The following is a 17,462-nucleotide window of genomic DNA, read 5'->3' as shown; positions in this document are numbered from 1 at the left end:
TTAAAATCATTTCAAATGGAAGAGTTCCTTTGCAAGTAGTGAAGCCAGTGAAGCCTGTCTTATTGTTGATATGCATAAGTGGGGTTTTTTTTTTCATCTTTTTGTCTTTTTTTGCCTATATCTTGCCTTACACCCAGCTCAGTGTGTTTGCACTGGTGCTGTCCCTGCCCATATGCATGCAGGTTGGTATTCCCACTGTTGCCAGGCTGAATCTTGAGTCTTGCTTGAGTTCTCTCTTGCCTTTGATTTATGATAGGAACAAGTGCAAGTGCTGCTTCTCCACCCAGTTAGGAATGGCTACAAAGCTTCATAGGGAATCCGTTGGGTTTGAATCTTCTAAGCTTTTGTACTTGTTGAAACCAATTATTGAGACAAGAGTTACAGTGGGTATAAGAGAAGGGGGAAATGATAGTGACACTGGATAAGGCTGTCTTTGCTCTCAGTGTTGCCTTAGTTATTGTGTTGTCAGGCTTTATCTATTGTGATAAATCCTTATTAAATGACTTCCATATAGATTTGTAATGTTATACTACTGTGAAATTATTTGTAATGTGTATGTTTAAAAGTCTATAAACACTGAATCTGTCAGATGAGGCTTTTCGTCTTCTAGCTACTCATATGGTCACATGGCATTCTTTGTGGAGCTTATTACAATAGGCCTTCTATAGACTAAGTATTTTTGGAAGAGGACTCTGAGCTTTTGAACTCAAGTGTCAGGTCTAGCAGCTGCATGAGAAGCTGGGCTGCTATCAGCAGTAGAATCTGAGTGGTCCTTAGTGAGGAAAGCTTGAAGAAAAAATTTGTTTTACTGAGGTGGCAAAGTGAAGTATGAAGTAAATGGCACTGAACTGACATTCTGTGGATAGAAAAAGTTTGATAGTTGATTTTCTTTTTTAACACGGAAGCGGAGGGGCAGGAGAAGCAAGCACATATCCGCAAACAGGGAAGCTTGAAAAAATTAATTAGGCAAAATAATGCGCTGAATTCCATTGTTTTGTTTTGTACCTGTCTTAGAAAGATGAAGTGGTTTTTATAATGAGGACAGACAACATTTATGTGTCTATTTGTACCCTTTAAGTGTTTTTGTTTTGTTTTTTTTTTTTTTCCCATCTCTTTTCAGGGCTAAATATCACAAATTGAAATACGGCACAGAATTGAATCAGGGAGATATGAAGCCACCGAACTATGATTCTGGTAAGAATTTGTTAAGAATGAGTTCATTACTGACATAAAAGCTCAACTATGGCTTGTACAAATGCTGAAATGACGGTTGATGAAATATGTCACTCAGAAGAAGCAGTGGGAATAGACATAATAAAGTCCCTTCAGTACTCATCCGTAAACCACCAATACTGCCATCAATCATTTGTTCAGAGGCTCAGAAAAAGAGAGTTCTTGACTCCAGCTGTGCTTAACAGTGCCTTCAGAAGAAGGGTTTTCACTTTCAAAAGTAATTTTCAGGCAGATTTATCTCCATTATATATTAACTCTTACGTAGAGTGAGCTTTGGTAGTTGTGTATTGCATCCAGCTGTGTTCAGTAGTTGTCAGGAAATCATTGTGCAAGAGGTGATTTTTCCATTTCTATTAAATGGGTTTGTGAATCTTGAGATAGATAAAATGGATATAGGTCCCCTTATGTGTGAATTCTGAGGAATCTTTGGTAGCTTCTTTGTTAGAGGATGTATTGGTGTTTTTGTTGTGGTTTTTTTTTCAATTCAGTTGTTTGACTTCCCGGTATGTTCAGTAACCTTCCCATATCACTTATCAAATTATTCATAGGGTTATACCACAAGCTTTTCTGGTTCTTAATTTTTGTTTACGCAAAGAAGATTTTGTTCATCCTTCAGTGTTTTTACCAGAATGGCTTCAAGTTCTTTTTGTAGAGCTTTTTGTAGCTAATAAGCCAAGATATTTTTTATCTTAGGAGCGTATGCTTTTTTATTTCCTGAAGGAGGGGGGAAGAAAGTACTATGAAGCTATGTATGGAAAAATATGTAGCTATTAGTTGCCAGCATTCAGGTAGGTTTCTCACCAGAACAGCCATATAATTTTTCTGTGGATTTTCCCAGAGTAGTGCTGTTTGAGTTCTGATTAATGATTGTGGAAAACATGGAAAATTTTCAACAGCTTCTTAGATTAATAAATAAAGCTTTTTTTTCTTTTTCTTCTTCCATAACAATAATGTAAATACAGATGAGTTTAAAGTTGGTGTGAGTAGTTTTGATGGGTATGGTCAAATATTAAGGAAATTTGTTTACTGGTATATTATAGATGGAAATGATACTGCAGATAGAATTCTAGAGTTATAGAATGGCCTAGGCTGAAAAGAGCCTCAAAGATCACCTAGTTATAGCCCCCTGCTCTGTGCAGGGTCACCAAATACCAGACCAGGCTGCCCAGAGCCACATCCAGCCTGGCCTTGAATGCCTCCAGGGATGGGGCATCCACAACCTCCCTGGGCAACCTGTTCCAGTGCGTCACCACCCTCTGTGTGAAAAACATCCTCCTAATATCTAACCTAAACCTCCCCTGTCTTATTTTAAAACCATTCTCCCCTTGTCCTATTACGGTTCCATTTGATATTGTTAGCAGTTAAAGCTATTTTTATTGAAACTTGAATTATGAGCAGTAATTAAATTGGAACTCCAAATTGTTTATGTAATTGTGTTCCCTTTGAGGAAAAAGGAAAAAGATGGCTCTCTTGGATGTGAGACCCGAGGGAAGAAGATACTGATGACTAGTGGAACTTGATCTCATGTAGTAAAGTATATAGTTGATGATCTGTATTTTTTATGTGTCAGTAATAGAACAGCTATGTTCTGTATGAATTTTTTTCTTTCTTGATTGATTTTTGGTGCTTGGAATTTTTGTGTTGTTATCCAATCTTTCCTAATACTTTCAATACAAATTACACTTATCTTGTCAAGTGGAGGGGAATATTTTTTAAATGTCATACAAAGAAAGCTGTTTTTAATTAAATAATCTTTTCCAGATGAAGGGAATGAAACAGAGATTCAGCCACAACAAAATAGTCAGCTAATATGGAAACAAGGACGACAGCTGCTAAGACAGTAAGTGTTGAGAAAAGAACTTGAATAATGAGTGCAAGAAAGGAGTATCTGTTACTGAAATATAATGATAGTGGTATTTGATTTTTCTGTTAGATTTTCTTTCAAGAAAAGTTAGTGTGTTGAAATTCATTCATCTTCTGCCCTACTTTACTAAGCTTCTGAAAAATTTTAATATTTCAGAACTTCAGGTGGGGAACCTTGTGAAATCAAACAATCTCCTCTGCTTTTCTTTTAGTGAGTATAATAAAACAGTCTGCTTGGGAGTACAGTGGCTCATGACACCTTACTTTTTTTTTTTTCAATTAAAAAAGAAAACACAAGTCTGTTAAGAGCTATCTAAAATAAATCTCCAGCCTGGGTCGCAGAGGAATATAATTCGTTTTGGTCTACTTTATGTATAGAAATCATTAGGAAGTTTTGACTAAAAGCTTTCTAATTCTTGATTCATCTTAATGAAGCAAATGTCTGTTAATCTACGTCAGTTTTTGAATTCTGCTCCTAATGAGTTATTCAGTTCCAGAGTATTTGATCGTATTTCTTCGGTGGTAAGTGTTCGGTTGTTGTTTTTTGTGTGTGTGCCTTGATTACAGCCCTCAATTTACACAGGGGTCTCTTACAAGACCTGTTATCAGGGTCACCCTGAGCATGTTTTTCCATGTGTAAGCTTCATTTTTCTAAGCTGAAAGCTGGATTCTATGGTCTTCAACCAATTAGCAGAATTTTTGATATCTAGTGGGTTTTTTTGTGTTACCAAGGATTACATGAGGTAAAAACTTCCTAGAGCTTATTGGAATGGGCCTCTTTCCAGTGAATTGTACAAAAGTTAAAATTGTCCAGTTTGTCTACTGGGTGGCTTTTACTTTTTTTTTTTTTTTTTTTTCTTTTCCAAGAACCCATATCTCTTCATTTAAGTTGCATAAACATAATTAAAGTAATCTTGACTTGGATTGATTTCAAGTGATTTCAAGTGTCTTGGAGTGATTTCAAGGCAAGTCCTTCCCTCCCAGTGTAATTCATAGGTTGTACGTTGCCGAATAGAGTTCATTACTGACAGACTCTCTTTTGCATAGATGTCTGGTTTGATTTTCATATAGCCATCAGGCAGTATTCTTCTGCAGATGTATTTATGTAGAAGATATCATTAAATAACTGGAGGAAGATATTTTTGTTGGAAAAGTGCATGTCCTTGATTTGTGACAGCTCTTATTGTAGAATAGCATTTCTGTTCTTCAGAGCCACCCAGATTATTGACTATTTAATTAGTTCAGTATTCCTGAGGAGATAGCATTACTAACTTTGTTTTGTAGAGGAAGGAACAGAGACAGATCTTTCCAAAGGTAATTCTGTGCATTGATGAAAGTGCCGACTTTAGATCTTGATATTTTCATACAAAGTGTCCAAGATTTTTGCTGCCCAGTCCTTGGGATGCCAAACAAATTAATATTTTGCAGATAAATTGCAGAGTGAGAAAGACAAGGCACAGATTTTATCAAAACTACTGCATTATAAATAACCATTCTTACTAGTAGCTATAGCTACAGAATTTGGTTTTATTCCTTCTGTTTTCATAGGATTCTAATGATTCTTGTAGGAACATGTCTCCCACTTCTTGTAAGGCTTCATGTGTAGTTTCCATGTGTTGAGGAATAAAATGGCTATATTGTACATGCAACTGTGGTGATTTTTATAAGCCAGTTGGAAATATTTTAATTGAAAGTGCTTTTCCATCCATTTTAGTAAATGAATGAATAACGTATTGTATAACCTCTGACTGCTAGGCTCTTTGATTTTTTTCCTCAGTGACTGTAGAGGCTGGTACAGCAAGAGACGATCCCTCTGCAGCTGGTACAGGATGATTTATAAGCATGTTTCATTAGCACAGCACCATACTTTGCTAAGCTAAGATGCAGAAGATGAGTTTAGGGAGAAGTTTTCATTTATTGTTTGGAATGAGTAAGATGTGCATGAAGAATTAACATGAATTCTGTTCCTACAGGTATCTACAAGAAGTGGGTTACACTGACACAATATTGGATGTGAAGTCAAAACAAGTACGAGCTTTATTGGGCCTCTCAAGTGATGCTTCAGAGAAGGAAAACAGAAATCAAGAACCTATGGTAAATGGCACAGAGGGCCAAATTAAAGAAAACGCTATGATTGGGTAAGTGTCATAATGACAGTATTGTCTTTCTTCGTTAAGGCAATTAATGATGTAGAACAAATTTTTGATAACTGAGATTTCAAAAGCCTTTTCCTAACAGAAGATTAGAGTAATTTAAATGAATTTTATCACATTAAGCAGTTAATACGGAAGGAACTTTTAATATTCACATCTTTAAAAACAGCATGTTTGTTAATTTTTCTGGTTGCATGGCAGCACAAAGGCAAATCAAGCCTTTTATATGTAATCAGAGGTCAGTGTTGTTTCAAGTTAACAACTTATTGTTGAGAACTTTAAATAGAGGCTTTGCTTTTCTGATGTGTGCTGACATTGATGTGATAATGTATGTGAAATACAGGACGTTTTGATTAGATTTGAAAAAACAAGTTTACTTATTCTACTCTGATTTCTGTAAGGTCATGGTTTTCCCCTAATGGATACACACGTTCAATTGAAATAACTGAAATATATCATAATTTATTTATTTTCTTTAAGTCTCTATCACTATGAAAAGTCAGTTGGGGATAGTAAAAGCTTATGCTTGCTTTTGCTTTTAAGTGTTTTTTTTTTTTTAATTATTTTTATTTTACATTTCTACGTTTTCCCCACAAACAGATTTTGTTTGTTGAGGTTTTGTTCATTTTTTTAAAAGGAAAATTAAATATGAAACTTGAATGTAGAGGTTTTCAGAAAGCAATCTGCTTTTTTTTCTTGTTTAGGGTACGGTATGTACAAAATTGGAAAAATAAGGGAAATGATGCAAAATTTTGTCTGAACAGTATGTGGGGTTACTGTTCCCAGTGGCTTCTGCTGTCATCAACAAGCACAGATTTCTGCAAAGATTCTCCCTCTTTTCTGTGCTAATTAATGTGGCAGAATTCAAGATCTTTGTATTTTAAAGTCCGATACTGTTACGTGACATATTTTGTCTTTAAAAAGCATTTGTAAAATTGTATTGTAGCAGATAGCTCCAGCAATTTCAGGCCAATAAGTTATCTAAGGACAGAAGTTCATTGTTACATAATTAAATTTAATGCTGTGAGGTGGAAAATTTGAATGCATGAGAAACCCTCAAGCTACATAGATGACAAGCTGCGTCGTTTATGTGCGATGGCTTTGTTTTTGAAGAACAGGGAATGCTTGATAAATTACAGTAATGATTTTAGTTCAGTTTCTAATGGAGTCAGTTCTGGAGGAAATGGATAGATAAAGCTCCTGTTCTTATACTCAAAAACAAATTATTGAAATCTATTGGGTTTTGTTTTTTTTTTAATAGGTAGATATGTATAAGGTAGTTATGTGATAGAGAAAATGATTGGACAGTGGTTTTTAATATAGAAGTTTTTAATATATTTTTATTTCCTATATGTTTCCTCTCTGGGTAGGTAGAATATCAGATTATTTTTTTAACACTAGTAGTGCTCCCTGTATCTGAGGATACTCACTGATGCAGAAAACAGTTCTTTCTGTTGTGGCTATGCAAGATTGTCAACTTAAAGGCTGTTCAGGGACATACACTCTAAGACTCATTTGTAAAGCCTGAGATGGAAGAATGTATTAGAAAGATTAGAGGAACATTTTGATACATGATGTGAGACTTGACTCCTGGGTTTTAAACTGAAAGAATCTTCAAGTGATCTCATTCACAACAGTCATGTCAGTCCTTATGGGTTATTTTGCATTTGTGGATGTCAGCTGAAAACTTTCTTACGGAAAGGAAAAAGTTGAGATTTTACCAGAAATCCTTGGTGAATTTAAGACTGGCTTTCACTGCTACGATTCTTCTCTGTGATTCAAGTGCATTTTCTGAACATCTCTTTGAACTTTTAGTGCAGAAGGCATTCTGTGACTTTCTTCCTAGCAGAGGCTGCTGTTACTTAACTGCCATTTCCTCTCATGCTATTAGATACACATTATACCTCGCTATTTCTGTGCTATGTGGCACTTTCATTTTCTCTCAGCTGCACTGTCACTTTCCACAGAAATGTAAAAGTGCAGCTTTATGACATAATGAAAATCAGAAAGGAGGTGAGGTGTTACTCAGCTCATACTTCAGCAGCCTCACTGATTGTCAGCATTACTTACTACTTATACTTGTACAGACTGGTTTCTTTCTGAAGAACACTGGTATTTAATCGGTGACTTGCTCCTGATCCCAACTGGAATCGATACTGAGTGTTCAAAAACTCAGTTCAACATTACCTCTGTCTGTTTACCAGAACTGCAAAAAAATTAGATGGCTCAGCTTCATTGTGGCTTACAGTCTCGAGATAGGAGCACTCTTTAAAGTAATCTCAACAATGCCAGGCTATATAACAGAACGGAGAAAAGCTTGGTTGTTCTTTTAGCAGCCTCTTGCTATTCCTAGTGTGCATATAAATGGGATGAGAATTGGAGTGTCACAGCAAGCTTGTGAGATTGGAAGGGCTGCAATGAGCGAGTGCACTTCTGTGGTGTTAGAAGAGGAAAGACAGCTGTGGTGAAAGATTGGAAGAACAAAAGGGAAAAAGAAAACAAACCAAATCAAACAGACCAAAAGCTTAGTGCAGTCTCCAGAGGTATAAGGCCACGGTGTTTGTCACCAGTCATTCAAGGACAGGTTGGATGGGGCCCTGGTCTAGTATTGAGTGTGGAGGTTGGTGGCCCTGCATGTGGCAGAGGGGGTTGGAGATTCATGATCCTTGTGGTCCCTTCCAACTCTTGGCATTCTGTGATTCTGTGATTCTGCGGGTCAGTTGCAAAGTAAAATGCAATAGAATGCGGATGGAGGGTGAGCCATGGCTGCAAGGATACACCTTGTGGAAGAAGGGTTTTTTACCAGCACTATATGCTTCTGAAGCCAATGGAATTTGGCAAATTTTGTGGTTCAAAACATTTAGTGAAAATTGAATCAAGTACTTGTTAGTAAGTCTGAGGCTAATGGTTTAGTTTTCTTTTAAATCAGAGTGCTGGGTAAAATGCATGAAAGTCCATCTAACCTAATAAGAAACAGTTGTGTTAAACTGAGAAAATACAGCTCAGAGAACATTGGCTTGTTTAGTCTTAGAAGAAATGCATAATATTGTGGATACAGCTAAGACTGTATTTTAAAGTCTTGAAAAAAAAGGCTTATGTGGGAGGACGGATGTGAGAAGTGAAGTTCAAGGAATGAAGGAAGAAAGCTTGTGGAGGAGAAACGATAAAAACCAATCAATAGGAATTTGGAAAGATAGTGGGTGAATGTGATGAAGATAATGTAGCAGAAAGGGGAAAATGGCATAGTGAAGAACTGAATGAAAAATGGATGCTTTGATATGTTGCACGAACAGGAAAATGGAAGGCACGTTAGATTGAGATGTTCTTAAGAATTTCTCTATATAGCAGTGTAAACTGCAGAAAGAACAGATTGGCTAAATTGCCTTCTGTACAACTGAACTCTCATGTGATAAATTCTGTAGAAAGTAAAAAATGATGTTTGATGTTTTCATGCTGCCATCTGGTTACCTCTTTTGAGTGGAGAGTGAGATAACAGAAATGGTGAAACAAATTTTCCTTCTTTATGCTTATTTTTTATTGATATTCAACCAATACTTTCTTAGTGAAATGAAAGTGGTAGAGGACAAAAAAGAAATGTGTATGAATGCATGAAATTCCAATAGAAGAACAAAAGGGACTTGCTTCTTTACACTGTATGGTTCTAGCATGCTTTCTGCGTAAGCCATCAAGCTGTGTACAGCGATTGCTACTATTCCTCAGCCTTGTTCAGGAATGTCTCTGATCTACAGTACTTCTGACAGTTAGATACAACCATGCTTTACAATCTTTTTTTTTTTTTTTTTTTTTTTTTTTTAATTTTGGACATGTCTTTTGACTGCTCTAGGCATAAAGCTCTGTTTGTTTGTTTGTTTTTTCCTCTGGCACCAGGAATCTGTGATCTGTATACTTAATGGTGGTTGTAGGCAGGATGTTCCTCCTCTGCTCAATTCACTACTTTTTTTGACAGACTTGAATGATTCAAGTCTTGTGTACCAGCACTTGTGTACCTGCTTCGACAGCCAGAGTTCAAACGCTGTGCTCTTGTATTGGTAGTAAGCTGAGCCTTTTTGTGGGAGATGCTTGTGAGAATGTTAGGAAAGGTTATGTGAAGGTGATTGCTGGTTATTTCAATATGGCTAAGTTTGCAGTAGTTACTTCAATGCAAATACTTGGGTCAATCATCTTGATTGACAACAGATAATATGTAACTTGAATTCTGTTAATTTTCATTCATTTTAGGAAATTACCATCTTGTCCATCATCCCTCATCATCTCGACCACCATACATATCATAGAGTGTTATAGATACATCAGAAAACTATTCATACTATTTTTTTTTCTTCTTTTGGTGCAGCAGTGAACTAGCTACTGTTGTGTGAAAGCCTTCTAAACCCATTTCAGTTTCTCTTATAATTAGATCATGTCGCCTCATTTTTTGTGTGTTACTAGCTGCCACATCTGTGGGCAAATATTTGTATTCTTACATTGCCTATTTATTTGTTAATGTACAGATCCTCATGAAAACTTTAGCAGTCAAGACATCATGTGGATTTTGATTGCACCCTGGGAGATTTTGATTCCATAAATGAAATGTTAATATGATAACCTGAAATAGATGTAGTCCTGTTTCCACTTATTTCATGGAATTTAAAAGGGCATCTGTTTTCAGTTTCTTCAAATCAGCTCACTTGCTTTACAAAAGATAAGTACCACTTGGCATGATTGGACTCAAATAGTTACTAAAACAATAACTTTATAATAATGGTTGAAATTGTTAACACTCGTGGTGGGAGAAATGGGTGCTTTCCCTCAGCAAACTGAAACATAAATGAAGCTGCCTGCAAATGTCATGTGTAGCCTTAAAAACTTGAGAGTATTTAAGTATCGTTGGCTCACTTATTACCTCATTTTTAACAGCTTTATCTTATTGACTGAAACCTAAACAGTCAGATTTGTTTACCTTCTTGAAGGTCTGTATTTGACTATTGCTTGATATGAATGGAAGCAAATATAAAAGAGGAATAGAACTGAAAAAGGAATAAGGATATGCCAAGAATACGTTTGTATCTATATGCACATGTGTGTATACATAAAAACAATATAGATAAATTATCTGAGTTTTTGTTAAGAGTTGTTGACTAGAACTATTTAAATAGTTCTACAGTTTGGCTATAGTTTAAATAGCCAAAAGAAATTTTTAACGAAAAGTTGAATGGCATTTCAGCTTCTCTCTGAAACTGATCTGCTGCTCAAATTTTCTGTTGAACTGTGTATGTCTTCCACTGCATATACTTTGCTAAAGCATCAAAGTAACACGTTTGAGAGCAGATCCAAAGACTCTTTCAAATATTAGAAGGAAATATTCTGGAAATCTTATATTTGTAATATACAACTGATCATTCCACCGGAGACTGCCACAAATGTATGTCTTTCTGTACCAGAAGGCCTTAATAACTTTTGCATCTCTAAATTCTATTAACACTAATACATGCAATGAAACTACTGCACATGGGCTGAGGAATGTTGTGTGTTAACTTGCTTATAAAATGGTTTATTTGGGAAAATATTTCACCTTTTAACTACCCAAGGTAATACCTGCCATGAAAAAGATTTCCAAGAAGAGTATATTGAGTTTTTAAAAGAGAAAAAGAAAATCCCAAACCTGTTTGTGTTATTATAATCAGGTTTCTTTTTGTTTGGTTGGTTGGCTTTTTGTTTTTTTTTTTTTTTCCATTTCTTTCCCATTTATGTTCACCCCAGTCTTGCAGTGACCTAACAGACATTACAGAGACATGTGGTTTAGGCCAGACCTAGCCACTTTTAACAAATGCACTGAAGCAGAAAAAATGATTAGGTAAATTGGGGGATTAAGTGAAGAAAGTAGTACCAATTTTCATTTCATTGGCACAGGTCATTAGGATTAGGAGTCTAAATTGTTATTTTTGGAAGTACCAGGTGAGAGTCATGGTGCAGAAGGAATGGGGAGAAAGAGACAGAAGTTGTACAGGGAGTGAGAAAGAGACCGTAAGAGGGGTGGTAAATGGAGAGAGATTTGTTTAACATTACCTCAGTTCTTTAAACGCTGAATTATTATTTATCTTTTAGAAACCTTTTTTATTTGACACAGCATAGTTATCTGACCAGATTGGACAAGGCACAAGGTTTTTCTTTTTTCAGTGGCACTTTTTCACAATTCCAATTTGCATCCAAACCATTTTGTAAGTGTTGCTTACTGGTTGTAGCACGTATTGCGCTGGTTCTTGCATCGTGTGGTGTGGATTTGTAAGAAGTGTTAATGGTTGTGACAGACTTTCTAGTCTGTACAGTGCTCTATGTGATTTAATTTGGATGGTTATAAGCGTTCATAAGTTTATAAATTATTAGTTTGATATTAGTGTTGATACTATGAGATTTTTTGCACAGTAATCACGATTTCTTAAACTGTTCTCTAAAGACAGCTGTCATAGGAAAATATTTGGATTTGCATGCCGTTATTTACTGTATCCAGTTTGAAAGGACTCCATCAGCCACGTTGAAAAGACTGTATTAGAATGTGAAATATTGACATTCAATGGGAAATTAACAAAAACAGTGACTTTGTGCTATCGTGTTTTGATAGTGAGAGAAACAAAACAAAAATGGCTCAAGGAAGAATTCACTTAACAGTTCTTCAGATGCTGGGCCATGATGAGCTTTCTCCTGTACAGGTCCTGGAAACATTTCTCAGCCTCAGCTGAACCCCTGTTTATTTAACTTTATACTGTGGTATTCCTGCTTCTGAATTTGTCAATAAAATCTGTTTTTATTTAAGGCAACTTGTGTATGTTCTAGACTGAAAGCCAATCAAACAAAAATGGAACCGATCCAGCAAGGCTACCTCTCCTTTTTCTGCTAGGGAGTGGATAGGACTGAGGCAATTAGTGGTTTTGTGGCCAGGCAGTTTGTGGGAGAAGTTTGTGGCACTCTCCAAGGACATGACCACAGAAACTCCCCAGAGTCATATCAGAAGAGGAAAAAAATAATGATAGAAATATAGACAGTGAAGAAAATACACAGCTGTAATCTGGCACTAGTCTGAATTAAACCTGGCTTTCTAGCATGAAACATCAGGGTCTTGTTAGAAGCAGAAAAGGTGTCATCAATGTGCTGTTTAGTAACCTCATGTCTTCACTTTTCATACAAGTTATAGCTTCTACTTTTCCCATAATAAGAGAACAAAATCTACCAGAGGGTTTATGTTAAGATCCTGAATGTTAAATGTTAGAGGCAGTTCAACACTACAGTTTTTTTTAAAGCTGCTATTATTTCCTTATCAGGGCCAACTGGATTTTACACAAAATGCTTGTTCCGAGCCTTGTGATTGTAGAGAAGAAAGCAAAGAGTTGGCTGCGTGGGCCCAGTGAGATCCTAGCATGCTTTCAATAATATATGTGGAACATCCACAAATTGTATTTCTTTCATTTCAAGGGAAGACATTATTTTTAATTTTAAAGAAATGAAGGAGTTGAGACACATCTGTATTATCAAACAGCATGTAAAATATGGGTTAGAATAAGATTTTCAGGGTGGTCACAATTGCAGAAAATTCTAGATACTTTTTCTGAGGATAAAAGTAGTCAAGTGATTTTAGGTTTATATTGCTCTAACGGAGGTAAGTACTGAAGTTACCAGCCCATATAATAACAAGAATTCTGTTTTTTAAACGGGAAAAAAGGTATCTTATATTTGGGAATCAGAAGTTCCCTGTGTGAGGAATTCTCTGCATACTGTCCATCTGTTAGTACTAAGGTGGAGAGCCCTGCAGCATCAATGTAGCTGTGTTTTACATCCTGGCAGTGCTTATTGTGCTTGTTACACTTGTGATGAGCAGTTAGTCCTACCCTACTCACTGGTGCTCAGGCATGAGTAGCAGGTGTTCTCTGCCCAGAGGCTTCCCTGCCTCTTTGGATATGGCCACAGGAGAGAAGAATGTGATGCCCACACAGAGTTAAGCCTGATTAATAGAAAATGCTGTGTTGGTTAAATGAGTTCTAGATCTGGTTAGGAAGTGGTAAGCCAGCTGAAATGAAACATCCAAGAAGACTTGTTCTTCTCCAGCAGTGTTCTTTTAGACAGTGAGACTAAGGAAGAAGGAAAAAGCATCACTTTGAAAGTGACATTCTTCCCTACTTATGTTTTGATTTGGGGCATTCTAGTAAAGAGGAATTGTGCTTTCCAAGTCGTTTTTGTTCTTTCAGTTTCCCTGTATTTGCAGCGTTTCCTGAATCTTGCCATTGTCTTGCCTCACTAATGCCTGTATGATGGGACAGTTCCCTGCTGGTCCCTGCTCTTCGATCTGCCGTACTGTTATTTTCACCCATTGAATGTTTTTGGTTGTTTTTTTTTTTTCCCAAGTATTACAGACTGCAAGAATTCTGGAAGTGTTGAGTTGCGTTCGTTTTTCTAGAAAGGAATTTAAAGTAATTTATGCTACTGTTGTGTCTCAGAATATATTTTTGCCACTTTTTTTCCGTTGCTTTGTGAGTGACTCCATAACAGAAACCAACTTAGCAAATGGAGAATAATGAAACAGGCAAGCTTCAAATTGTCATCAAAGGGCAAATTAGTTAAGTCCAGGTATTTTCTCTTGTGTATTTTAGAGTATTTGTAGATGTTTGTGTTAATGGTAATATCTAAAATGATGCCTTAAGTTTATGTACTGCTAAAAAATGAAAGATATCATGGATGAGTCACTGTGAGTCACTGTTGACTAGGTTGTTAAAATATATTAGGGGTATAGTATAGCCAGTCAAACTGTATGAGCTTGAAGCTTCTTTTCTCTGTGGAGCCTTTAAATAATTTAAATATTTTCCCACTTCTGTTTTCTTTTGTTGTTGTTGTCTTACAAACACTTTACTGGAAGTTTTGCTTTAGCACAAATAATGTTTTTTGTACTGTGCTGACTTTGTACACTTCAGTACTGTACACAAGTTTTGAAATGTATGATTAGCTGTGTATTCCAGTGCATAAGGTGCCTTTTTTTTTTTCCATTTGTAAATGGCAATATGCAGTTTAGTGTATATTCTGACTACTTAACTATGTAAAAATTGATATGATAGTTGAATTCTGACCAGTTACTTAACAAAAAGATAAAATCTCTTTTGGTGGTCACTGTCAACTTCACTGTAAGGTTAAATGAATACAGAAACTAATTTATGTTTGAATTACTACAAAGGATGTTTGACTCTTAAAAACAATTTCTCTCATTTAAAATTTTCTCTTCTATGATTGATGTTAGTTCATACAATACTCTGGTATATCTGCAGTTATTACTCAATAACGCTATGTTTTTACATAGTAGATTTTCACATCACCTTATGCACAGGAAAACAAAAAAAAAACGAACCAGAAAGAAATAACAATCAGAGTTAGACATTTTTGTCCGCTAAAAGTTAACTAGGACTCATAAATGCCTAAAAAAACAAGAACTTTTTAAAGTGAAGCACATTACATTTGTGCATTGGAAACAGTAAAATAACAGTCCCATAGGATTTCTTTGAAACTGTATTATTGCTGCAAATTAGGTATTATAGATGATACAGATTAATCATTATAGTCTGCCTGTGCAGTGATTACTTGAGGAAAAAGAACAGCATTACATAGTGCTTTCAGGTTTGTCAGGGACAAAATATTACAAGAAGCAAGGCAAATTGGAAGCATGTTTGAGACAGTTCTCATCTAAGATAAGGGAAAGAAGAATTAATAAAGTCGGTAAAACCAGTGACCATGAACATGCACAGCAGTACATCACTGTATATTGTGCTCTGTGTAAGTGGAATTTATAGTGGCAAGTGAAATTGTTACAGGTATTTTCAGTCAATGCAGATGGGTAAAAGAATAGGATGACAAATTGTCTAATGAAGATGCAGACATACTGGAGCTATACAGAAGCCACTTCTGCTAATGATTATCATGTATGCCTAGAAATAATTGAGTGGAGACAGCATAAAGGAGGAATTGTTTTGTTTATCACGCCATATTACACATCGGAGCTTTTGACCTTGAATGTTTCCTGTAATAAGCCTTGGCAAAGTGTTATGAAGAAACTCTGGAATAAAAGGCTGATGGACAGATAATCAGGTGTTTACACTATAGGGAGTTTACAAGGCCTTACTGTATAGCACTGTTAGTTGATTGAACCTTTTTAAATGGGTCGTAGCAGAAGCAAAATACAGCGTTAGTAAGGCACTTACTGTCAGAAGGGATGACTGTACAAGACAGTTTAGAACTATAATTCTTAAATGAGAGGGAGAGACTTCTATGGTTTCAGTGGTTGTGAAAATCAAGATGACGTACATGTAGTGATGAACAACATCAACTGCTGGTTAAAGGTAAGAAAACAACAGCAAAGTTTGTCTCCTTTGTAATTTTAAAGTCATAGAAGTACTTTAAAGGGTTTTACTACAGTTCACACTAAATGTATTTTTTCACCACTTTATCTCTGATAAAGAAGTTCATCTTCTGCGTAGAAAACATTATACCCCTTAATAATTTTGGAATTGCTTTAATTTTGCATTTATTAGAATTTCATTAATGGTTACAGTTCTATTTTTTGAATTCTTCCTCTTCAGCTGTTAATATGACAACTCTTTTAGCTCCTGTTCTGGAGACACTCCTTGAGTTTGTGCCAGTGTTGGTAGTCATGATTTCACCCAGTTTTGATTCTTTCCTCTTTTGTTTAGTGTTAACATCTACAGAAGAGTCACTTATATCATTTTATAAGGCAAATTTAGCACAAAAGTTAATGGATGATAGATCTAGAGTTTGTTTCCTACAAGATGGAGAACATCATTGAGCACCAGCAAAGTTTTCCTGTACCCTGGGGTGCGTGTGACAACCTGCTTAGTGGAGCTGTAACTTATACCTTGGTTCCTACAGCTTTCTGTGTTGATATATCAGTATTGATAAAGCTTTGGGGTGTGTAACAGCTGGAGAGTGCTTAAAAATGCTTCTAAAATTAAAAATGGAAAAAACAACAAACAAAAAAAAAACAAACTGTGAAGTGCCTGGTAATTGCAGCTGGATAAAGAATAATGGTTGTAATAAGATGAATTTATGGATAACATTTAGGTTTTTAAGCCACAAATGTTTTTTTCTGTAAATAGTGCATTTTTCCCTGTAGGCTTATTTTAATTTCATGTGTTGTTAGACACCATAAAACAGAACAGACTGGTAAATGCAAAAGTGATGTTGTAATGGTTTCTTTTGACTCACAGTGGTTGTTGTTGTTGTTTAGGAAGCCAGAATTGACTGACTCTGCCTCTCTGCTAGAGACCTTCAAGTTCCTTGAAAATGCAGCTGCAGACTTCAGTGATGAAGAAGATGAGGAGGATATTGAAGGAAGAGAGAAAACAATCATTGATACCGCAACAGTGAGTGGAAAAAATAATTGAAAAAGTTACGAAGAACAGAAAAAGTGAGATTAATGAGATGCCTATATGCAAAGTATATGACTGTGTATGTACACGTGCAAATCATTAATGCATCTTTACGATGGTCTGTCCAAGCATGTGTGCACAGGAGGAGTTCATGCATTCAAGTTAAACTTTGCTATCTGTCTTGCTGGAAGTTTGCAGTGACATATTTTGAACTGCTATTTCATACCAACTAGTACTTTAGATATATGTTCGATGCAGTTTTTAAAGTACCAGATATCTTTTTAAAATTATTACTATTTTTTAACTTTTTTCAGTGCATTTTATATTTAAAGTGACATGTAGAATTTTCTGCTTGTAGGGTGCAGAACTGAAATACCACTTTTGATTTAAGTGAGTTATTGAAGAAAGAAAAAGTATAACTGGAAATATTTCAAAATGTGGTTAATAAACTGGTTTGTGTATTCAGTCAAAGCCTGATTCCCTGCCTCGTGGTGTATACTTTGCAACATCATTTGGTCAAATGTCATTAAATACATACACGCAAATAATACTCAATTTTATCCTCTTATTTTTGGAATGAATATTTATTCATTGAATTATGCATCCAAAAATTTAAGAAGACATAACTTACAGTGGATAAAATGGATCATTTTTATGATCAATTGTAAGAATGACTGCTTAAAAATACCAGTTATAAAGTTATTTTTAAAGAGAATCTTGTAATTGATGACCTGTGAACTACTGTCTGAGACAACTCTGTAATATAATGTATAACATACTATGTTCACTAAACCTG

The 17,462-nt window shown here is 35.6% G+C and overlaps 1 protein-coding gene across 1 annotated transcript in view; it reads left to right on the top strand.

The window, feature by feature from the left end:
- The window catches only part of STRN (striatin), a 56,310-nt gene that overhangs the window by 17,881 nt on the left and 20,967 nt on the right, over nt 1-17,462 (top strand). Inside the window, exons 3-6 of the mRNA XM_048934969.1 lie at nt 1,121-1,194; nt 2,995-3,073; nt 5,070-5,234; nt 16,525-16,660. Coding sequence (XP_048790926.1) covers nt 1,121-1,194; nt 2,995-3,073; nt 5,070-5,234; nt 16,525-16,660 — 454 coding nt within the window. The remainder of the gene's footprint in view (nt 1-1,120; nt 1,195-2,994; nt 3,074-5,069; nt 5,235-16,524; nt 16,661-17,462) is intronic.

This window comes from Lagopus muta, chromosome 2 (genome assembly GCF_023343835.1).
Source record: "Lagopus muta isolate bLagMut1 chromosome 2, bLagMut1 primary, whole genome shotgun sequence".
Lineage (NCBI taxonomy): Eukaryota > Metazoa > Chordata > Aves > Galliformes > Phasianidae > Lagopus > Lagopus muta.
Note: the sequence above shows the minus strand (reverse complement) of the source record. Positions and strands in the feature narration are given on the sequence as shown.